At 36.1% G+C, this 24,982-nt stretch overlaps 1 protein-coding gene across 2 annotated transcripts in view; it reads right to left on the reverse strand.

Annotated features, from left to right (window-relative positions):
• Window positions 1–24,982, reverse strand: part of RAB3IP (RAB3A interacting protein) — a 31,294-nt gene that overhangs the window by 4,118 nt on the left and 2,194 nt on the right. Inside the window, exons 2-8 of one of the 2 annotated variants that reach the window (XM_083858734.1) lie at window positions 18,960–19,232; window positions 18,490–18,751; window positions 12,926–13,021; window positions 10,386–10,463; window positions 9,794–9,997; window positions 4,940–5,068; window positions 2,613–2,725 (exon numbers count right to left, since the gene is read on the reverse strand). In XM_083858734.1, the coding sequence (XP_083714860.1) occupies window positions 2,613–2,725; window positions 4,940–5,068; window positions 9,794–9,997; window positions 10,386–10,463; window positions 12,926–13,021; window positions 18,490–18,751; window positions 18,960–19,207 (1,130 nt within the window). In that variant the 5' untranslated portion in view covers window positions 19,208–19,232. The remainder of the gene's footprint in view (window positions 1–2,612; window positions 2,726–4,939; window positions 5,069–9,793; window positions 9,998–10,385; window positions 10,464–12,925; window positions 13,022–18,489; window positions 18,752–18,959; window positions 19,233–24,982) is intronic. The other variant, XM_083858735.1, reaches the window with a different exon arrangement.

Here is a 24,982-nt window from a genome sequence, read left to right on the forward strand (position 1 = left end):
TGACAACCACTGTTTCATTAATTTTAAAAGCTGCTAGTTCTTCTTTCTCCCATTTCTACCTCATGAAATTGGGGAGTCTAAGAACAAGCTGTCTTTCAAAAGTGAAACAAAAATTACTAAGCTTCTGTGGTTCTGAACAGTGGCTCATAGGCCCTTTTAAATTGCCTGCAGCTGGTCCACAGAACCATCTAAAACAGAAGATAATTGAAGTGTGTATACAATTTTCCATAGCAATTTATGAGGACTGACAGCAGTCCATTGATACAAGAAAGCCTAAAGTAGCTGAAGCAGGCTGGATCACAATCTCAGTCTAGCTTTTGTCAGAAGACAAACTTTCAATGCCAGGAAAATAAACCCCTTTTTTTAAAATCCTGGTTACATAATTGCCTTCTCTATCTTGTCTTCCATCACACCAGTTAAGTGCTGAGGGCTCCTGCTGGTGACTCAGTTTTGTGCTGCACAGCACACGCAGCTCAGCACTTTGTTCCCCATGGGGACAATTACATGACTCTTCTGGGGAAACCCAGCTGTCTTTTGTTAAGGCAGCACTCACTACACACCATCACATTTACCATTCAGTAATTTCCATATATTCAGAACCTTTCTGTACTACTATCACAGCTCCCTGTCCTCCATCCTTCACTACACTACTTGAGCTGTAATCCACTACTTTATCAATGTGTTACCCCACATGAGTGTACAACAAAATGCAAATGTACAACAAATTGATTTCTTTAAAAACATTACTCTCACTTTTGTTACTGTTTATTTTCAGTTTGTCCATATTAAGTTACCCATTTAAGAAGATAGTTGCAATAACAAAGCTTTTCTCACTATATAAAAATAAAAACCTGAAACTGCTACGCTGATTTGTGAAAACTGCAACACCTGTTTCCCACTCAGTGCCAGTAATAATATAAAAGGCAAAGCACAATTGCTGTCAAATTACACTTAAATACTGCAGACTCCTTACCTATTACTTATCTACAAGCAGCACCACAGAAGTTTTTGTCAGTACAGAAGAGTTGGAAAAGGGAGAAAAGAATTTGCCTGACCTTTTGGTATATCTAAAATAACTGAATTATAACCTGTGCATTGTCATCTCAAACCATTAATCTCTATATTGCCAAATATTTAAGCATTTACTAAGTTCTGATTTAAAAGTTAGCCTACACTGGAGAAAAAAGGTTAAAATTTCTGAATGATGCAGCTGAGTCTCCTGTCAGGCTAAGTACTTCACCGCATCAAGATGTAGCAAAGTTGCCTGAACCACAATGACTTTAAATCCATTTGCCAGTTGTTCTTCGATGACAAATTACTTGTTTCAGTGGTTCCTGACTGTTCAGATTCTCTACTTCATTCATGGAACACAGCTTACAGTGGCAGATGTTAGATAGAAATTCACTACCCCCTGAGTAGCTCCATTACTGGTGTAGGACCTTCCAACGAGAGGCTGCTACAGCTCAAGAAGTGTGTTCTAGTGATAGGAGGAAGCTGAAAATCTATTTGAATGCCTGAACTTTGCAGGCTAGAATGGATCAAAGACTAAGTCATAAAATACACAAAACATAAATTTCCATTTTACACAGCCTCTTGAAAGACAAAATAAAGATTTTTGAGATGTGTCAGTTGTAGTTTCTCTTCCACTCAACAGAGGAAAAATAAGGGTTAAAAAGCAATGGCAATGAGAAAGAAAAAAAAATCTTAGAGTCAGATGAAAACATTTTGATGGAAGTTTTCTATTGTAAAATTGAGCTCTCTCAAATCAAGTATTACAGAGTAAATTGTCTACTTGTCCAAAATACCTCCAAGAGAAAGGTCAAGTCTTTTTCAAGATTTGAAAGGCTTCAGATTAATATCAAGACTGACTTTGCTTTCTCGATCCACTAAGGCATCCTACAACCACTTTCCTTCTCCATGTCATCAAAGGCCCAGTGCCTCAGGCAAGTCCCTCCCACCCAATTTCAGTGTTCGTACCCAACAACAAGTCTTGCTTCAAATTTCTCTAGGACCATTCCAGAATTTCTAAAATAACCTTCCTTTCTGTCATTCAAGCGTACTTCCTACTGTAGGTTCAAACTCATTCATCTTCATTCCCACTTACATTCCTCCTGCTAAAATTCAGAGGATTAACTCTCTCTGTATTTCTCAAATATTTCAGCTAGCTTTGTCAGTGTCTTATGTATGTCCTAAATTTTTTATGCCACAAATACTCCAGGTGTCATAAACCCAGCCTGTATTATTTCAAGACCTATCTTTCATGATGCTTTCCAGCTGAGAGGCCCCAGTTCAAAACCATCTGGTTTATGTATCAGAATGGTCTTCTCCAAAGAGATGAATGTTACTTTTGCGGTCAATGCATCAAAACAAGCTAAAGTTAACCTCTCTCCAAATGATAAGGTTTCTACTATATTAGGGGTTTATTTGAGTTTCATTTATTAGTGGCTTACTTTCCCATAAAATTTAAAGTAACAACAATCTTGAAGTCTTAGATTTTAGGAAATTAAATTTAAGACACACAAATTTGACTGATGTAATCAGTTGATGGCAGTTTTCTCAAGCCAAGAGATCTCAAATGAGTCAAGATTATCCCCCTTGTTAGCTCAACATACTTTGGTCCCCCACATTCAACTGCAGAAGCTTTCACAAATCGAACAGGTTGCAAGCCAACAGGTTCAATGCTCAGAGTGTTGTTTTCAACAGCTTCCAGAACAGCTGAGGCCAACTGCAAGAGAAATTTAGAAGGCAGTTAAAAAACAGCTCTGCTTCATCCATTTTCTCAAAGCAGTGACATATTTCTTCTTCTGGAAAGTTAAGAACACAGGAGAAAAAAAAAATTAACCCACCAAACAAAATTTCTATTATAAATAACATTTCACTTTCATCATGAGCAAGAGGTCCCATTTCCAAGCTCCTGTTTAAATTCTGCCCTACAAATAACCCTGCCTTCCCTGAAGCAACCTAACTTCCTTTACAGACAGGAACGTAGCGAAGCATGTTTAAAACACTAACTGTATTTTCAGCCTTTCCTCATACACCCAAACAGCATATGTATTTGTACATGCTGTGCTCTTGTCAGAGACAATATGGGACAAACTTTGTCTTCAAAAATTGGTTAATTTTATTGTGTTCTATGACAAATACAAAATTATGCTGCATACATCTTTATCTTGAATAAAACAAGTAAATGTTATGTCACTGTATTTCAGCTGAAGATACCTCTAGCAAGATGTTCAAACAAGTAAGACTGAACAATATATAGAAAAGCCAGCTGCAACTTTCAAACACTAGTCTATCTAAAGTGTAACTTTGCTCAGGTTTTCTATGTTTACTCCTTATAAACAATCATGAGACACTGGAAATGTGACCATTTTGCTTGACTGGACTGAACACTTGCCCAGGACCTCTGTTTCAAGTAAAAGCCATTACCTGATTTTAAAAAAAGGTGGAATTTACATTACTAATTAAGTAATTTTGTGGCAAGGTTCCTTCCTACTAAGTAATAAAGGTATTTTTCCTATTGTATTTTAATTATTTTAAGACCAGAATGTTACTATTAAAGTAGTTCATATGAAATACTCTCTCTGCCATCTCCCAAAAGCAGAACACCATACATACACACAAGAGGCTACTGAGAGTTAATGTAATACTTCAACTATTCACATAACTGCACTTTCAATTATTCAAAAACACAATACATGTGTAATTTATTGTTTGGTTTAACTGAACATTAGCCTACCAATAGCCAAGTAAAACAGAAGTTGGTCACTACACACAGCATCTGGAAACAATAAATGGTATAACTGACAAGTCCTAGAAGTCTCATTCTTCCTTCAAAAGGCAATACAAATCTACAGTAATTATATTACCAGTGAAGAACAAAATCCAAAATTAAGTTGCTGCAAAAGTCAACAGGATGGCCTACTTATATATACTGCAGATATAATGCCATTCCCATAGTAACCAAGTAAACTCTTTAGTGGGAGAGGTTCATATGATGCTGTACACCAACCATAACAAACCGGTATACAATTAACTAAAAGACTGCATGTGCTTATGGCCAGCATGTAACAGTAGATGAAAAGCATGGGAAAAGAACACCTCCTGAAAACAACAGACAAACATCATGAAAAAAAAAAAATAGGATTTTCTATGTGAGGTGTTTAATTTTATTGGGAAAGAACATCAAGACGTAGGACTCGAAAACTTCTTGTTCTTATTTTAATAAAGATCTGAGAACATGCTCCCTTTTCCCTACTAACTGATACTACAAGTACACCCAGTAAATCGTGCTTAAGAATAAAAACTAAGTAAGGCAGTTGGATCTGGAATCAGTTCCATGTTATTCCCAGGACAGGTAAAACTACAGTCTTACTTCTGTATGGGAGAATGTATGAGAATAACACAAGGAAAAAGTCTCATAATTTGATTCCTCTAAAACCATATTTACCAACTCTCCCTGTTGAATCTTAAATACCAAAGTCTAATTCTTGTAACTCAAACCTCTCTTCAAGAAAAGACCCAGACTGTGCTTGCAGTCTGCTTTGACTGATATGAGAAAAAATCAGTCCACAAAAATAAATATATTGGTCTCTATTGCCCCTTATAGAAAGAGACGGAACACAACTTTTACACTGTATTTGAAGTATCAGGAAGAAAACTTCCATCTACTCCTACAAAGACTGAATTCTAGCAGACAGGAGTAACATTAGAAGAAACAGACATAGAAAGGCCATATCTGAAAGAGCAGAAATGGAATAGAATAGTGAAGAAAAAAAAGGTCATTTTAATACTCCAGACCAAACTTACGGATTTCACTGTAAATTGTCACACACTAATGAAACAAAAATTACTAAACTGCATATTGAAAACAATATAATAGTATTTTGGCTCCATGTAACAAATTTAAAGGGAAGACATCAGTGACCATTTCCTTTACCTCGCTTTTGGAGAAAGTTAAACATGGAAAAATATCTTCCCGATAAATTTTGTCCAAGAAAGGACATGTTCTGTCCATAGTAGGCTCATCCTTCCAAGATCTGAAGTCATTGTACAGAGACAGGTCAGCCTAGAAGACACAGAGATTCACCTATTTCAGTAATGTAATTATCACACTAGTGTCTATCATTTGCAAATATCCACAGGTCACTAATAAGCATTAAAATGTTTTCTCTTGTACTGTAAAAAACTGAAAGAATGCTGTCACAGTTCAGCTATGAATACCTTCTTAAATCCACTTTCCTAAGCTTGTAAATTCAAGCAAATTAAAACATAAAAATTTCAATACACAAAGATTATGCATCTACTGGTTACCACTACACCAGAGCGAAGTTAATTACCTTTCCCCCATTTCCTAAGCTTACAGATAGCTTTGAAAAACTTGGGAAGAGCCAGAAAACAGTTTCCATCTTCATACATCTTCATAACAGCATTTTAGTTCACCTCCGTTTATGTAAGTTAAGAAAAGCAGAGTAATTCAAAGAAAACAACTGCAATCCTAGATATTTTACATGTTCATGCTGCATCTGACTCCAATATGCTGGTATCCAAACACTAAAAGAAAACAGACTGACACACTAAATATACTAAGAAAAGAAAACATCAGGTCAATGTACAACTCAGTTAAAGGTACACTGTTATTCTTCATTTTTCATCTTTATGCCAAAACTCTCTCCTACACCTCCCTACAACAGAAAGGCAAGGATGTTTGCTGGGAATGATTTATTAGCCTGCTCCCCCACAGCTCCTCTAGTCAAAGAGGAAATGCTAAAATTACACACTAAATCACGCTTGGATGAACTCTGTTCTGTGTTAGGAGAAAGGTAATTGTACCTGCTTTGAAAACACCTTGTTTTGTCATCTCTAGGCTGAGGTCAGTTAGCAGTAGGATGGCACCTACCCAGTGTGGTGGTCCACAGAGAGGTACTAAGTTGTTACTAAAAATCTATTTGCATTATGGGGCAGTCTGTCCCACGGGGTTGCTACCCACTAACAGCCACAGCACATCATCAGCTGTAGGGTTACTTGAGAAAGACCTTTCATGGGCTCCAACACTGCTGCAGGACACAAGCCAAGCAGAGTGGTGGTGAGTGCTTCTGACACATGCTCCTAATGCAGCATATAAAACTAACTCCAGTCCCAAAGGGATATGCAGCACCATCCTGGCTCCTCAGGTGTGACACCATCCTCAGATCGGTTTTGACATTCTGCTTCAGCACCTTTTGCCCTTTTAAATCCCTTTCTTGAACTACAGCAGACCTATACTCCTAAACTATAGAAATTATGTATACTGCAGGAGAAATATAAGCCAGGATGTCAATTTAAAATATTGTATAATTTAAAAAAAATACAGAAAAGGTAATGAAATGTGGAAATAGCATATAGTAAAAATTGATTTTTAATCCTATTTAAAAGATCAGTATGCTGCTTTGAACCAACCTCAGTATTTCTTTCATTCCCCATGCATCACCCCTTTTGAGTTCTCAGCACTTTGCCATTCTTTTACATATATGCTTTGGGGAGTTCTTTCATCACTTTCAGGGGCTTTTGGTTAAACTTTATGCTTTTTCTTTTCGTTTTTTTCCTTGAAAAGTCACCTACAAAAATTAGACTGGAAAATTTGTTTTCATTAGAGCCACTTGCAGTATGCTCAAGTACAATCAGGAACAACTATCTTAATTAAGCTAATCCATAAGTGTTCTAGTTGCTAAGCCACCAGCCTCACTGTACAAGTGGAATTCAATAGGTGTAACTTGCTCCCTTAAAGGAACATTTCCCATAACTTAAAACCATCTTAAGTCTGGCTTTTTGTATTCTAGAAGTCTAAAAATTAAGATGCATTTCTTATTAACTTGGTTATTTTCTAGATGTACTCAATTTTACCCAAACCACAGTTTATAAAGAAGCTGCCTTGAAAAAAACTGTTCAGTGACCCTAGCTTGATGATCTTAATTTTCAATCTACAATGTGTGATGCAAGTGTATCTCCTCCCTGCCTTTACATATCCTTTCACTAGATCCAGTTTTGATTACCTGAAATTAAATATACAGTCAAATGTAATAATAATTCCAGTTAAAATTTTTATACTTTCATTACAGTAAATATGACATTAGCGAAATATCTCAGCTCTTTGAACACTGATACATTTATCAACATTTCTGGTGAGGGGATGATACTTGTTTGCTTAAGAACTGGGCAGCTAATCAGCTTATCTCAATCTTTTTAATATCTAAATTCATTAGACATGTCTATTTCTCCTAGAGATTACTACCACATGCTAGGAAATATTGCTCTGGGATGTTGGTAGCTTTCTAGCTCCACTGCAATTTAGGGTGGACAGCCAGACACTTGTGACTCTGCCTACATTCCACAGAGAAATCTGAGAGCTGGTCTGTATTTACATGCAGCTCCAGCCCACAACACAAAGCTCTAGGTGGTAGACTCTGCAAAAGGATCTAAAGGGCCATTACACACCCCTGAGCAAAGGTACTCTTGACCCTCTTTAGAAGTCAAGTCACTTAAAATCAGAAGAATAAGATCCAAACAGTAACAACTCAGTGGCACAAACAAGAAGGGGACTGAACTAGGGTTTCAGAGACAAGCTCCCAGAAACGTAAAAAAATTTACCTTAGCGCAGCTATAAATAAAACCAGTAAACAAGATGACAAAGCACTGGACAACAGGAACAGCTGGGAAGGCATGTATGCCCTGCTTAAAACAATGTCCTAGCTACCATGCCAAAGGCACTCTTGCTTTTTTCACTCCATCATACATTCCATTAAATACTCCTGCTCAGAAGAGAAGTAAAAATACTCAAGACCCAGTGGGTGGAAAAACCATGTGTTTCTTACTGATTCCCTGGGACATCACTGGAAGAAAAAGTCACCAGTTTGAGCAGCCTTGAAGTGCCTCCTCATGCCAACAAAAAGTGAATTAACTAAAGAAAAGTGTCAGGCACAGTGGTTCTTCTGCAGTATGTCCTCCATGATCACCACCTTCTCTCCATGAGAAACTGAGGCAAAACAGGTTTCTCTGGTCTCTCACTCTTGTGCAACACTTTAAAATTTCACTGAGTTGTGACCTCGGTGTGCTGCTTACAAAGTAACTGGATTCCATTCCAGTTCTTCCCTTTTCTGAAGGGCAACAAGGATTCAGTTCTAGTAAGGAAAAATCCGGGATACCACTAAAAGTGGGCGAGCAGGTTGTAAATCATCTGATTTTTTTGGAGTGTAAAACACAAACTGTGAGGTGACTTAATTTTCTAGGTTTATAGTAAAATGGTGTCTAGCACACATGCAGTTAATGATGACTGGCAAAATAAAGTGTAAAGATCCAGTCAGCATATTACTCCTCTGACAATAGCCAGCAGTCACAGAGCTGGCTGAAGAGACATCTGAGAGGAAGGGAAGTGATGCGTATTTTTTACAGTCTCAAAACTTCTAGCAGCCAGTAGCTAAAGAAGTTTGCTAAACCAAATGTCATATCTATCTTCTATATAGCTTGAGAAGCTTTTCTTTTGTCACTTTGCATGACTTTATTTTAAACATATTTTTAATCTTGCTTCCTCGTGACAATGTTTCATTATGTACTGACTAAAAACTATTTTCCTTTTAGCTCCCAGAGTTTTCATTAATTCATTAAGAATTGTTCATCATTCATTTTCCCCATGTCACCTGAGATTGCAGTCATTTTTATTCCACCTCAAGTATCTCTACACAGAAATCTTTCCATTAGGTTTGACCATCTATTTCACATTTTCTGGTATTTCCTTTCTGAAATGAATATATCATAGCTGCATGTACAGAAACCCTCTTACTACATGTTTATACAGCAGTATAATACTTCCTTTGTCATTTATTCCTTTCCTAAGAACTCCTAAGTCTCTGTAGGTCTTTGACAATCGCTGAACACTGAGAGAGGGTTTTCAGACAATGATCAACAAGGACACTAAGTTTTTCCCCAGCACAATGCAGCTCTTCCCAAGTTCACAACTGCAAGCTTGCCAGTTGAATTTTTTTCATAAATGCCTCGTTTCTCATTTATTGATTTTTGGATTTCATCTGCTGTTCTACTGACCACCCAGTAAAATAAGCTCCTCCTCAACACTTTGGTCAATCTTTGCTACTACCATTCCAAGGACTCAAGTGCCAACCCCTTGCCTCATTATTTCCCCATTTTCCGTGACATGAGTAGATTTAAAAAACAAGCAAACAAACCAACCAAAAAACCAATGAAACAAAAAAAAAAAAAAAAAAAAAAAAAAAAAAAAAAAAAAACAACCCAATCCACACAACACGCCCCCCACAGGCCCCAGGATTCCAGGGACTCATCACCTGTTCTCTAATGAATTACTGATTTCATCTTTTCCCTCACCTCTTTTACCCACTACTGACCTATAAAATGCCTCTTCCTCTTTTCTATGACAGTTTATATGATGCTTGTGAAGCAAGTATAAACTCTATGAAGTTTATGAACTTTTAGAGATGGACTTCATAAAAAAAAATCAGGATTTATTCAGTTATATTGTTTGGTTTATTGTTTGGGGTTTTTTAATCACCACATGCAATTCCAATATTTGAAATTTTATCTCATCTTGCCTAAATGACTTAAAGGTAAATAAAACTTGGAAAAATCTCCACGTACTGGTATGTAAGAAAAGTTCTTTCATTAATTAAAAACAACTCTAAGATAGTAAGCATTAAATGAAGATTTAAGATATGCTCTATTTATTGTGAGTAAAACAAAACAATAAAGACAGTTTATCAGCAAAAAGAGAATAATCTTTGTACATTACCTCTTTACAGTCTTTTACAATTGGCTGCATCATAGTAAGGTCCTGATGACTGCCACCCATAGCGCTGCTTGTACTCTTGTTTCTTGTGTGGCCTTTCTTAAAAGGAGTTCTTCCACCCGACTGGAACTCCTTAGTTGGAGATGTTGGTGACGTAGACAGTACTAATGTTTTCAATGCTGCTACTTCAGCCTGGAGGACATCAATCTTCACGGGGCAGGGGAGAATAAAGTCATTAACAAAATAAAAATATATTAGTTTACAAATACATTAAATCAATTTAAAAGATGCCCAGCTATCTCAGTGCAAATGAAAACTTCATCTTCCAACAGTACTAACACTGTTAGTACTAACAGATACCTAGGCAATTGCATACTGTTGTAGCACTGGTTTCCTATGCACCCGGCTGGATTGACACGACACTCAAACACCGTGTCCATGGGGGTTCGCTAAGAATATGTCAAACAACACAAAACAACTGAGTATATACTCTAAAAATGTATAAAGGTAATGCTCTATCTACATATTTATGATTCACACTTCAGTTTTAAAACCATGTGAACATACAAAGCAAACAAGTTCGTAAAAAACTCACCTTTCCTTGTGCTTCTTTTAACTGTTTTTCTGCTGCAGCTTGTTTGACATTTGCTTCTTTAACCATTTTGTGTGCTTCCTATAAAAGATGTTTAGCTGGTGTAAATGCTTCACGCAGATTTACGAAAAATCCAACAACTAATGACATACTTTTGCTTCATGAAGACTACTTGTGACTATTAAGATGTGGATTAGTCTGAAATGAAATAGCTACATTAAAAAAAAAAAATCCCTATAAATCTATGATTTTGATTCATCGTTGGCCAAGTAAGGTTCTCCTTGGTCCTGAACCCAGAGATTCAGAAATTCAGCAACTCCACCCACCCCACTCCAGCAGGAACAATACCTGTCATGAACACCAGGCTCCAGTCACGCTTCAGTGGCTGACAAGGTCCTTGACCCCCATGAGAGAGACTAAACCAGTAGCAACAATATCAACACAGGCATATCCAAAAGAACTTCTCCCTTCTTGTAGCCAGAACAACCAGTTTTAGACAACTGTAAATTTCGGCATGAAGGAACCAGTCTAACAACTATGAAGCCTAAATTCTTGCCATCAATATAGCAGACAGAACAACAGCATAAAAACATTTCATCATTTAATAAACATTTTTTAAGTAGAATGGAAAAAGCACTAATAAAACAATCCAATAAAGAAACAAGGCTAAGCCAATAAAGAAGGAAGCATAAAAGGAATGAGGGTTTTCCCAACATCCTTTTACCTCATAACTCTAAGCCTTTTGTTTGTATAATGTATTTGTTTAGGCTCTGATCCAGCAATTTGTGCCTACAGTCAAATTACTGTTCTCATGTGGTACTTACTGAAGGCAAGAAAAATCAAAATATCAGAGCCATGAACCAAATTACTTAGGATAGTATCCTTTTCATATCTGTAAAGCGCCTAGCACATCTGGACACTATATAAATAAAACAAAAAAGTTCATACATTGTCATACCAAAAGATCTGGCTCCCGCTACATACAATACAGCTGTATAATATGGGTTTGTAAAATTCTCATAAGTAACACGACACATGCAGGAATGGGAACATACACATTTATACAATGTGTACAAATACATTTAACATTGACCATGCAGTTTCTGTGTAGTGATGCATCTTTGAAAGCAAAGCATGTTACTGTGCTATTACAGTGTAATAGTGTAATATATGCACCCAGCTGTACAAAACAAGTCTCAGTCCTCCACTGGGATGCAACAATATAAGCCCTAGCATATCCATTTATATGGCTGCTGAAATTAGTGGGATTCAAAATTAAACATGAATTCAAGGGCTGCAGATCCCAGTGCAAACAATCAATAAACCTCACCACCCTGTCTTGTTAGTGCCTCTAAGTGAAATCCAATCACAAAAGAAAACTTAGAGTAACATTCCGGACAATTCAAACTCAAACTATTTTTTATTACTTATAAACTGTATTTGAAACATATTTTCAACAAACTGACACACTGTTCTGAGCAATGCAATGTCACAGATTAAAAATTTTCACTGATAATTTTCCTTTTACTCCTCCAGAGTCAAAATACCTGCCTGACATTTTCCTCCCCCCAGCATACACAAATATTTATACTATAAAATACCCTTCCATGCTTCTATTTACTTTTTTACACAAAGGAACTGCTTAAGTAAACTTGGTCTACCAGGATGTAGTTTGTAATTTGATTTTTGAATGCCAGTATTTTCAAATGTTTAACAGCACTTTTATACAAGCTCATAGGCTTAAACACTGCTTCTAAAACATGTCTAACGTCGTATCTTTATGCATACGCCAAAAGCCTATACTCACAATTTAGCAATGTATAAATCATCCATGGATTATGAAATCTATTCTGACAGTTAAAGATACCACAATTTAGGCCCAAAGCATTCCTCTACATATTCCTAAGATAACATGAGAACCAATCCTCCAAGTTATAGATTCAGCATTTTATTTCTGTCTAATACAACCCCACAATCTTTGCTGGTATTACTGCATTTTCCTCAAATGCAAAGGTCCCACTGGAAGTTCAGGCCTCTCACTTGGTAACCAGGTTTCACTCTGGTGCATCACTCAGCACTAATGTTTCTTTTGAAGTCTGTGAGTGTTACATGCTGCCAGAGCCAAAATCCAGAAGCTGAAAGCATGGTTAAGTTATGTACTTGCTACCTCCATTCATCTGGAACTATGTTATTTTTTTATTTAGTCACCATGGCAACCCCAAATTTAGCTCTTATCTAGATAGCCTTGTTGTCAGACAGAAAAGCTGTCTCAAAATAGTTATGCCAAAAAATAAGCTGATATATTTCCCTTATTTTCTTCATTTTGTGTCTAGGCAGATTGACAAGCTCACTAAGGTGTCTCGCATCTGAGTGAAAAGCCTGCTGCCTTCTCTTAAGCTTTTACTTCAACACACCCAAGTCTTCAGGACACAAATCCCTTTATGTGCTTATTGCAGAAAAGTTCAGCATACAATATACTGGTTCTACGCAAAACATCTGGCTCAGCTTCCCTTAAGTATATCACATCGAAGACTCCAACAAACCTCAAACAGACTAGCTGTAAGTTCTTCCAATTCCTGTCCAAGTTGATCTCGCACTTTAGAAAGCCTTTCACATTCTTCATCTTTTAACTTCAGCTCCTATGGAAAATTGAAAGTTATTTATTCTGACTTAGAGTAGTAATTTGGCCTTTTAAAGCTAATACCACAAGAGAGGGGGGACAAAAAATAAAAGCAAATAATCAGAGGAGTATAAAACCTTTGCTAAACAAAGCCTTTCAAAATCGTCATCTTAACACTAAAAACAATTAAATTAATGCTATGCATATATAGCTGTTTCTTCCTGCTTTACAGAATTATACCAGGACAACCTAATGTATACCTAAGCTAAACACCAACATTTTCAAAATAAAAAACCCTTTATTTTTCCTGGAAGTATAAAAGGCTGTATTCACTTAAAATATAGATCAAATTAATTATTGGAGCAGACAGAACACCAGTTCAGCTACCTAGTTCTTAAAATATGCTTAAAGTCATCCTTAAAAAAATTTAAAAATTGATTTAAAAAAACCAAAAAAGCACTGGCTCAGGACAATCCGCAATTCTATACAAATCTTAGAATGTATTTTATATAAATACTGTCTTCCAAATATCTCCTTACAATGTTCCTAAAAATCATACTTTAATTATATCCTTGCCCTTGTTTATGCAATTTATAAATAAAGCAACTTAATAAATTCAAAAATTTGGTGTCTACCCCACTAAAATTAGAGTGAAGGTCTGACCGCAACCATTTTTACAGTAAGATTTTAACACAGGTTTGGCAGTATAAGGGTTACATATGCCCAATTTCATCCCCATTGAGGAGAAAGTGGGTACTTTGCAAAGAAGTAGAAAAAGGCTGACAAGAAATTTGAAAGAAAGTTCTTCTCCCCTTCCAAATCCATTAAACCCTGGAATCTCTTGCAGAAATAGAAGGATGTAAAGATGAAGGAAGAAAAGTAGCCAATTCTGACCTTTCAAACTTTTTTTGGCCCTAGCCCCCTTCTCATCCCCATCCAACTCCTCTTTTTCCTCTTCCCCCTGCCAAGAAAGGTCTTACACTGCCATCACTCCTGAAATGCAAGACCAAAAACTGTCACTAGTAGGTTAAAGACTTCAAATACAATCTAGCAATGATTTGGTCTGAAAACCTCCACAAGCCAGTAAAAAATAGCTGCCTTCAGAAAAATGTGGGAGGCAATCACAAGAGAGGTATAAAAAAGGCCCAAATGGCAGCTTCTGTTGTGGTTTTGGAAGGTGGTTAGTATTTCTTCCAAAGTCTTCATGACTGAAGTAATGAAGTTGCATACAACTATGTGGGAAACTGCATCTTGCCTTGTAGCTTGCTGGTAATTAGGTCTTGCTCTCAATTTCAGCAGTGAAATTGGCAATAGATTTTTCTGTAAGGTGAAGGGTCCTGTCTGACTTCAGCTCCTAGACTGGACAAGAGTTTAGGGACTCTTCTAGAATCATTTAGTATCAAAGGCATTATTCTACCCTTCTTTTATTTGTTTTCAACTTTGAACATTTGGACTGATTTTTAGTCTAGGTCATTTGTCATTTGGATTTTTTTTTGCTTTCAATAGGCAACTATTTTGTGAGGTACCATTTAAATGATGGGGATTTTTCCAAACATGGTATTTCTCAAATTCTATTCAAATCTTACTTGCTAGCTACTCTTCTGCACACAGTGACCTATCTCTTTCTCAAAACAAAACCCTGAATATGCACCAGGAAGATAGCTACAGATGGAGGCATGAGAAGGAGAAAGGAATACAAAAAACTAAGCACAAAAAAAGAGGAAAAAGGAGGTTTAAAAAAGGGAAAAAATAATTATTTTGCGTTGGTTTAAAGTATTTCCCATATAAAGTATGGTTCTTAATCAGGAAATGGAAGATTCTGATGCAAAATGCTTAAAACTCAAAAAAAGAGTTGAAATTTTTCCGATAAATGCAGAGGAAACATGAACATTTCCTTTGGCTTACTTCCCTGATTTATAGAACAATGCTACATACACATCAATACATCTTTAAAGCAGGTTCTATCAATATTCAGGTCAAGAGTTGTCAAATTAACAATGCATGGAAAACTACTCCAGGTTCACCTACCACTATCATTATGCTACTTACATAAAACAGTTACATTTTGCCTTGAAAACTGGAAAGATTAGGAGAAATTAGATTAAAATTTATGATGAGTGAAGTTTCTTAACTAAAACAAAAAGACAACAGCAGGCAGTCTACTACACATGGCTGCTAAGCTGAATTTGTCAAACACTAGGCAAGCTTCCATGACATGATTCAGGAGAAGCATAATGTAAGACATTATTTTTGTCAAGCAAATTTAAGCTCAGGTTTTGTAGGCAGGGCAGAAATGAAGAGTGCCCAAAGCAAAAAGCTTAGAAGTTATTAGAAACATTAGTACTGCCTGTGGCTTAGAGGCATTACTGGAGACTTCCCAGCCATACCCAATAAAGAAGCAGAAAACATAACTGTGTGTGCTAACCATTCATGCTGCAGTCCTTTACACATTACTGTTCTGAAAAAGTAACTACATTAAGATGAGGAACTAACATAAAGTACACTACAAACTCACAGCAGGCAAGAAAAAAAGTAACTTGCATGGAAAAGAAAAGCCTTACAGTTAAAAGAAGTTTGTATCAAAGGGTCATATTGTTGTTTATTTCTCTTTGATCTTCTCAGACTACAGGGTGTGTATTTAAAATGAACTGTGAGATAAGAATTGCAAATTACTGCTTCAAAACCATTCACACTTTACATTCTAAGAAGAAAATCATCCTACATCTAGCTCAGCAATTTAACCAAGTCAGAACTAGACACATAATACCAAAGAAAGAACATTTTCTACAGATACCACCTAAATTCTGAACTGTGGGATACTGCTAAATTCTGAAGTTGTCAAAGAAGTATTTCTATTAGATGCACTCCTATTTGACTGGTCTTCACTCAGCACACAAGTTAAACAAGCTACATAAAAATCGGTCCTTTCAACCAAATTCACAAGGGAGTGATCTGATGTAACAGGCAATCCAGGATCTCCTTTCAAAGAGCAGCATTTCACACACTATTGAATTATTTTATGGTATGGGTGAAGATGTTTCTATTTTGCTTTCATGTAGTCTTCTTTCTACTCGCCTGAGAAAATTTCTCTGCCTACAATGCACTGCAACAGCATAAGAGGTGTGGAAACTTTCATCAAAGACAGCCAGGAACTGCTAAAACACCTTCGAAGAACCAATGCATCTTTAACCATCACATGCCTGTGGCCTTACAATTCAACTGCAATTTGATTTGAGCATTGAAAGCACTTCAATACAGTTCTAACACCCTTCATTTTAAGAAGTCTATAGTCTCGAGAAATCCAAGGCACACACAAAGCAGGAAAAAAAATACTTGTTCTATATACTGAATAATTTATTCAGGAACCATATTGAAAAGTCGAACAATTACATGGCATACATACAGTATCTAATATAAAAAAACCTGACAACACTTTAAGAAAAAAGTCGCACTCCAAGCAAAGTGAAAAAAAAACCAGTGGATCCTTAAACTTTAAAATTTCCATCTCCTTTCTAGTTCCTTTTCTGATCACAATTGCAACAAATTCAAATCAATCTTTACTGTAGAGTACAATAGCACACAGTTTGAGTAGGAAATTTGGAACAAACGAAAAATGCAAAATAGCAAATTTGCATTTACTTTGTTCACTCTCTGTAGCCTGTAAAGTTTCCAGGCTCAGTAAGTGCACTAAATTCAAGTGCAAATTGTAACTCTCATTTTTCTCACTAGTAAACAGCACAGAGAATTAGAGAAAATTTAAAACCATTACACAAAAGCAACTGGTTAAATAAGGCACTACCTAGTCATGACATCCCTACAGGTTTGAACTGAGTACTCATCAACAAAAGTGAATATGCTTGGAAACAGAAGTTTAAAGATTGCATGACATATGAATTGCACAGAAAGGACACAGTACTGTGTGAACAGCCATGAGTTTTGGAAGAAAGACACCAGAGATGAGTTAGAGATATGAAAAAAAAGTCCTCATGCAGGAAGAGGAAGAAAGTGGATATAATGAAAGGAACAGGGTTTTTTGTTGTACAGTCTGTACAGACCCCTGCCGCGACTAAGCGATTCTGAAACAGTGCAAGTTTAGAAAGACAAGCAAAGCAAGTTACCTCTCCAGTAACACTGGTTAGAATCACATGAAGAGTTGAGAATTACCAAGAACTCTGACATCAGCAGTCTCAAGTTAGTGCTGAATCACTTTTGTTAAGATCACACAAAGAGTTTGAAAACATATAACATGCAGTTAAGTATGTCCTAGCAGCCTTCGTGCCATTTCCTTAAGAACAGCTTTAACAAATTTCAGAGTGAAATAGGAACCATTTCAATCTTTAAGAGACAAAGTGGTATACATTGAAGTAATATTTTTACATCATTTCAAGCTATCAGTAGCAGATCCAAGTTGTGGTTTTCAAGGTCATGAGCTGTAATTTGGTATATTGCAAAGAAGTTTTCTAAAGCTTAGATGCTAATTTGTTCTTACTTTCTAGGGTTCCAAGTTTAACTGCTAGGATTATATATTCACATGCAAGGCCCTCAAGTTCAGCTCAGGTTAATGTTTTCTTTCACTGGTCAAAAGCTAAGCAAACACACGCATTAGCAAAGGAAGCCACTACTCAGCAACAAAACAATCAAAAGAAAAAACAATGTCTGAATCCATAGTTAAGGTTCACTGTGACAGTAATGATGACTGCATCCAACAAGATAATGTAACAAACAGAGGGTAGCAAGTTCAGACACAAGATGAGCTTAAACCTAAACAAGAATGGAACCACCTAGAGGAGAAGAAAGGGCACAAATAGCACAAAATCTACTCAAAAACTTAAGCACAGTGAAATGTTAAAATGATAAATAATGGCTTTGCATTTATATAGCACCATCCATCCAAACAAGACAAAGCGCTTTACAAATATTAATGAATTGAGACTCAGTGTCTTCAAAGGTATCCATATTCAATTTGAAGTGTGGTGTAACAGTACTCTAAAGAACACCAGAGACATTTTTACTGCTTCTTTCCTATGCAGGCATTCCCTTATGAAACATTCCTGTTTCTAAAGCATTTATAAATTTCATGACACATGCTACACTTCTAAACTCTAGAGGAAAGACTTGAAAGGTATATAATCAGTGTCTATAAATACTTATTCTGTAACAACAGACTGACAGAAAATTACTCCTATTCTCACATATCAGGATGAAGGAAAGCCTACATTTCAAAAACAGTGTGTTTAAGCAGATATTGAAGCAAAAGTTTCCATGGTTAAGCAGCAGCAGCACTAGAAAAAAAAACACATTATCAAAGAATAATTCTAAGACATCAGCACTGCACTTAGAAAATTTTACATTAAATAATTACATCATAATAAATCTATAAGAAATGAGCAGACTTCAAGTGCACCTTTTGGCCCATCTATCATTCAGCAATATTAGAAATACTTTGAAGAGAGGAAAAGAGGGAAGAAACAAGACAACGAACCTTACCCTCTGAGCTTTTGCAAGTTCTTCTTTCAATCGTTCATAGCCCTTTTCTCTTACTTCCAGTACAGATGGGCTGCGTAAGTGAGATAAACTGTCTGTACTCAACCCAAAAATATCTTCATTTCCTTCAGCAACATCTGCTACTGTAGTACCCTGCAAAAGCTCTCTCTCTACGTTATTGCTCTCCTTCCTGGCATTACTGTGATTGAATGACCCACTCTGGGGTCCAGAGGTAGAACAAAGTACTGCGTCGGTAACATTGATGCTGTAAAGAAAGCAATATAATTTTTATTCATATAATACATTAAGAATAAGTATTTTAGAAATGGCAGTAGTGATGTTGAATATGTAATTATGGACAAAATTTAATATTACGACGTTGTAAATAATATTAAAATTATATCTTTAATGAAGCAAATAGTTTATACGCAACAAACATCAACGATTTAAATAAAAAGACACATGACATTTACCTGACACCTGATACTTCTCCACAGTTCAGTTGTCTGGGAGATGAATAAACAGGTTGTGTGGGAAGGTCAGAAACATTTAATGCATTGGGTTGGATGGGTGTGGACACAACAGAAGGGTGTGGTCGGTAGATGACACTGGGTGAGGTAGTTTGTTCCTGAGTCCCGGGCTCATTCACTCCAAGAAGATCCGGTGTAGTAGGCGAAGCGAGGTTCACTTCATGAAAGCCTTCCAAGGGGTCACTGGCCATAATAAAAGCCTCATTATATGAATCCCTAAATGAAATAATCACATTATCAGAAAGTAAACAGGAAATACTTAAATATATCTGAGAGCTATTTGAATTTAAAAAACACTCAAATATGTTCAGAGTACTTCATGATAGAATGGAAACTGTGGACTACTCCTGCAAAAGTACCAACTTCAACCACCAAAAATATTTTTCCTACCCACTGTACTGTTGAGTCCAGAAGATCTAACAGATCTGCATCTAAATGGGATGATGAAATCAAGAACATGCTCTATGGCATAAAACAATGTAATTTTTAATATAATCTAGAGCTGTTTCATATGAAAACAAATATATTTCATTCATGAAAGAGGGGTAGATCTGGGAATCAGAAAAGAAAAAAAAATTCTAAACCTAAAACTTCCACTTTTCATCTCAATGAAGCAAATAATCTAGGACAGAAATCAGTGAACCTTTAAATAAATTACAGTCCATAGTGATTTTGCTTAAATTACTCATCTGATCTTTTAACTGTTAACTGAAATGACAGACATAGCCAGTAAGAATTCTCATGAAGTATGATAGTATATATTTAACACATCACACGATCAAGTCAACGTGACAATTGTGAACAAGTATACAAAAAATATAAGTAAAAAGTACTATGAAATCTCAATTTAATTGACAATCTTTCAATTTTTTAATTACATATGCTTTTCATAAGAGCAACAGAAAACATGTGCAACATATGATTTTTACTAATCCTACTTTCCAGCAGTTTATCAAAGGCGACAAAAATCTTTGCATAATTCAAAACTGTATGTTGGAAGTAGTATGAAGAAATTTGTGAAGGAATTACTTAGCACTGATTATTCACTGCAAAAAAATCCCAAACCTTTTCAACATTACATAAATACAGAATAGAGAAAAGGCTCAAAAAAGATATTTAATGTGCACAAAAAAAAAATCTAAATAAAATAATACATTCTATTTTACAGAGAAAGTTGCTTGGATCCTACACTTGAAAAGACAAGGTAGGGAGAAGATCTGGAAAGATGATTGTCATAACCATGAAGAGAGGATGCCATCAACTTACATGTACATCCACTTCACAAAACACACAGGAAGACATTTAAAATGGAATTCCAAAATTACATATGAAGTAATGTTTTAGTTAAATTAAGACTTTCTGGTCACTTTAAACTCAAAGAACACTATTCAAAACTGTTCTGCATCTCAAGAATTACAGTGTGTATACACCAGGGTGAAACAAGGAGCTTTGCCACACCAGCAGGTACACGTGGGAGAAATTCAGCCATTCAGACAGCAAGAATATGTCAATTGCTAAGAAAAAAAAAAAAAGGGGGGGGGGAGGGGAAAGAAAAAAAGGGAAAGAAAACAAAAAGAAAAAAATTCAAAAAATTCACACCCCTCTGAGAAACTGCCCAGACTTAAGGGACAAAAAGGACCCTACATGAATAAAACCTTTGGGTTTCTTTTCTGCAGAAAATTTGATGCAGAAATTTGTTTTATTTTGAACTATCAAGAGCAGTTGCACAAATACGATTTACGCAAAAAAACCCAAAAAACACGGTCACAGTTTAGGGCTGTGAAGCTTTCTTATAACACTGATGAAAGGCTTATTTTTGAGTGTAAGTAACTTTGGCAAATATTGCTGTTTGCTTCCCCTATAGTTCTTCTTAACTATTAGAAGTGTCATGCTCTACATGATGATAAAGCCTGTTAAGTAGACAAATTAAAATGAAGGAGTTGACACAGCTACAGGACATTTCTTCAAAGTTTAATTGCAAGAATATTTTCAGCTCTACAATGAAATTATTACATCAATTTTTTTTTTACATTTAATAAGCTGAAATACTGCAATCTTTATAGCTCATCACCCCAGATGAAAAATATCCATGTCACATATTTCAAAGGGTCACATCTACACAAACACTTTCCCTTTCTTAGTTCCCACCACTCTCCTCTTCTCTGACCACCCAGGCAGCCATACCCAACACCACCGTTCCCGATTGTTTAGATTCCAGCCTAACAAACAAAAGACACAGGCTCTGAACATGGATGCAGAAGGGCTGCCTGGATGCCTTGCCTTTGCTACAGCACCTGGGAAAGTGCACCCCAATCCACACAACAGAAGCAGAAACTGAGACCCACCTGAGACCAACACAGGAACGTGCTTCTGCCATGTAGTCCCTGCTGTTGACTAGTTTCTATTTCAAGTCTGAAAGATGCATTGCTGGTCACTCTTAAACTCATGGTCTGCCTTGATACTCAATAGAAGTATCATGGAACTTTATATCACTGGTATATATATATATAACCACTGACTGTTTAAAGTTGCAAACCCCATTGGGCTGAACTTTACTATGCGAAGTTTTTTCAAAAATCTTTTTAAAAAAATACTAGTTAGCCTTTTCCAAGAATAAAAAAAGGCTCAAGAAAAGCTTATTTGTTGTTTTTTAGTTTATTTTATTATTTCTGTTCAAATCTTAGGGGTCTTTGTTTGGAGCAAATACTTTAACTACACAGTAAGCAACAGGTTAAAAGATCCCATATATTTGTGATAACAGACAAATTCATCTACATTCTGAAGCCCAGACGGCCATGCTGGCTCACACAGAGAAAAAACAATTGAAAGTCTACTTATTATCTTTCAAATGTTCAAATGCATTTCTAGCTGTCCCTCTGGACCATCACACCAATTTACCCTGGCAAAGTAGTATGTTCAGGGGATGGATGGGAGGAATCTATCCTACATACGTGGTCCCACTCTTTTGAGAAATGTTCCACTTTAATCTTTTCTACAGCTTTTCCACCTAACCTGCCTGCGTACTGTAGTATTTTTAACAGTAAAAAAAAGAAAGTCTAAATCAAAAAGATTAGGGTACAGGACTATCACTCTGCTTATATATTAAATATTGACTTCAGCCTAAACAGTAAATATATCCATGCAGAACTTCTCAGCTATCAAAAAACAAGCTCTTTCTGATACAGGAAGGAAAAAAGTTTTAAAAGTTATACAAGTTATTCTGGAAGAGCTGAAAATAAAGTCCCTCAGCTATATTTTTCCCATAGCCAGTCAAATGGGCACTCATAAGCAAACCATCTGCATAAAACACTTTCCATTCACAACTTTTTTCTTTCCTAAGATTACTTCTCACTAGGCAGGGAGCAGGCAGAAGCTGGGTACACCACCCAGACAGGACAAAGAAGATCATATTAAGTATCTCAGTTTCAAGACTCACCAACACCATTACTAAGACACATCACACATTAATAAACCAAACATACATGCAAAAAGCCAGGTGGTTTTAAAATTAAAAGCTCTCTTTTGGGAAAGAACTCTTCAAAGTAATGGTAACCAAAAGCAGGAGGATTAAAAATGCACATTAGATTTCATTAAAGATTAGAGGCTTCCTTAAGGCTTGCAGAAAGGATTCATGTTATTGACTAAGGCAGCGATGAACAGCCTTGCTCTGCAGGAACATGAAGCAAACGGTAAGCAGAGAGCTTCACCAGGAGTCAAGCTGACTGTGTGCAAAAATCCACACACTGTTGGCACAGCCCTCTTTAGTAGTAATTCTGCTACTGTGAACAAAAGCTGATATTCTGACATTTCAGGACAGCACACATGTTAAATAAAATAATTATTTTTCTTAGTACTTTTTCTATCACATTAATATAAGGTGAAAGCTTGGAATCACATTACTGCCTACCAAACGTAATTACTTTTGTCTTAGTTGATATTATGCAATTAGAATCACATAAAAATGTCAAGTACTGTAATAAATCGGGATGAAACAATAAAATAAGTCATTTCCTTATGCTTTCATCTGGAAATAATGCAAATTTGGAGGGAGCTGACAAAATGTCACTTTTTATTACCTCTTTACTGCCACACCTGCACTGCTGACTAACCACAACTTCATGAGGAAACTATGTTCTAATCTGGTATTTTCTCTAATAGTAAACTAAGTAAGAGGTACTACAAAGAAATCAGTTTAATAACAGTTGGTTTAAAACCTCCTAAAGCATCTAAGAGAAATCAAGAACCACAAACATTTTTAAGAGCAGTCAAATCAAAATGCTTAACCTAGTTTTTCTGTTATAACTCTAAGAGGGGTTTAGCTATTGAAAGCAACGCCAACACCAAACATTTCACACATCAGTAATCTCATTTTAGCTTTAATAGTAAAAGAGTACAATCCTAACAACAGAATGGCTACCTGTTCGAGCAGGAAGAAAAACAATCCCCTAAGGAAGAAAGTTAACACCTCTAAACATTTTCACCAAGACAAAATTCTAGTTAGTATTTATCAAAGGAATGTGCCTATTAGCCACTGTGGTTTAACCTGCACATAGCACAGCCTTTTAACACGTAACTCAGTCTCAAAGACTTCATTAGACTCCAACATCTGCTTCGGCTGATTTGGGAGGGGTCTGGAAAGTGGGTTTTTCCTCAAAGCGACTGCCATTAGCCCACCACTGGGCCTGCATTCTTCTCGGTCGGTTTACGGAATTTGTTTTTTTTTTTTTTAAGTATTTGGCATTATAGAGCCTGGAATGTAATATGTTTTACATCCTAGAGACCTCAGTAGGGAATTAGGAATTGTGGACTAATGAATACCTTTTAAAGAAGCAGTTCAATTAAGTAGTGCTACTTCAAATCTATCAGATGCAAACAGGCAGCTTAAAATTTAAATTGTTGTAAGGCATATACGGGCATTAATTTCAAGCTCTATCCAGTATAAGATATACATGAGCTGTAGGCACGGGAGAAAGTTTGGTAGATTTTCTTCCTAAACTGTTTTATACTTAAGCTTAGCCAGAGACTTCAAGCATGTTTAAACACCATTATCAATGCCAGTTGATTGCATACACACAATTCAATATTTGGCATAGCAATTTCTTTAAGGTTTGCAAAAAATAATTCCCAGTCCTAGAATTTTGCAACTGTGATAGAAATTTCTGCTCCAGAAACCCAAAACAATTTTTTTTTGAGTCAATAAGAAAGCACTGGACTACTCCAGTCTTTATATATTCTACTGTTATTTTCAAGTGACTTCACACCACATATTCACCAACAAATTATGAATTAGGCAAGACAGTAAAAGAAAGGTAATCTGTAAGTTTGGCAAGTCTACAGAATTTCACAGCTACCAGAAACACACTTGGTTTAATGTGAGAATATTTTTCTACTGCATTCCCTCTAGTGTTGTCATATAATACTGTGATGCAGGTCTTCTATTTTTACTCTCACTTTAAGCATTGAAAACACTATTTTGCACTGTATTAAAAGAAACACACTCTACCTGATAGAAGGAATTTATGAAGTTAAAAGGACTTTTGTTTTGATGAACCGATGATTAAAAAAACCTCTTTTAAAAACTTTATTATAGGTGCATCTTCAACTAGAAAAATATAGGTACAGTCAGAAAGTGTGTCTCTTACAGAAACAAGCAGCACACGAGATTCAATGACCTATATTTATGAAGCTCTTGTGAAACTTATAAATAAATATGGTCTAGAGTCTGGTGGATAGTACACCTCTTACTAGAGTGAAAAGTCAGTGCTTTGCAAATGCAAAGAATACCATAAACTTTCATTGTAAACAAACATTCAAAGAATGCTGTCCTGTTCACAAAGACTCTCAAACCAAGTTAATTAAACTGAAAATATTATTCTCTTTGCAGTTGCTGTTCTTTTTAAAGCAGAACATTGTTCTGCCTTATCTTGGAAACAATTTCACAAGCCCATCTCAGGTTTAAACCTGAT

Source organism: Zosterops lateralis (assembly GCF_965231275.1).
Source record: "Zosterops lateralis genome assembly, chromosome: 4".
NCBI classification, from domain to species: domain Eukaryota; kingdom Metazoa; phylum Chordata; class Aves; order Passeriformes; family Zosteropidae; genus Zosterops; species Zosterops lateralis.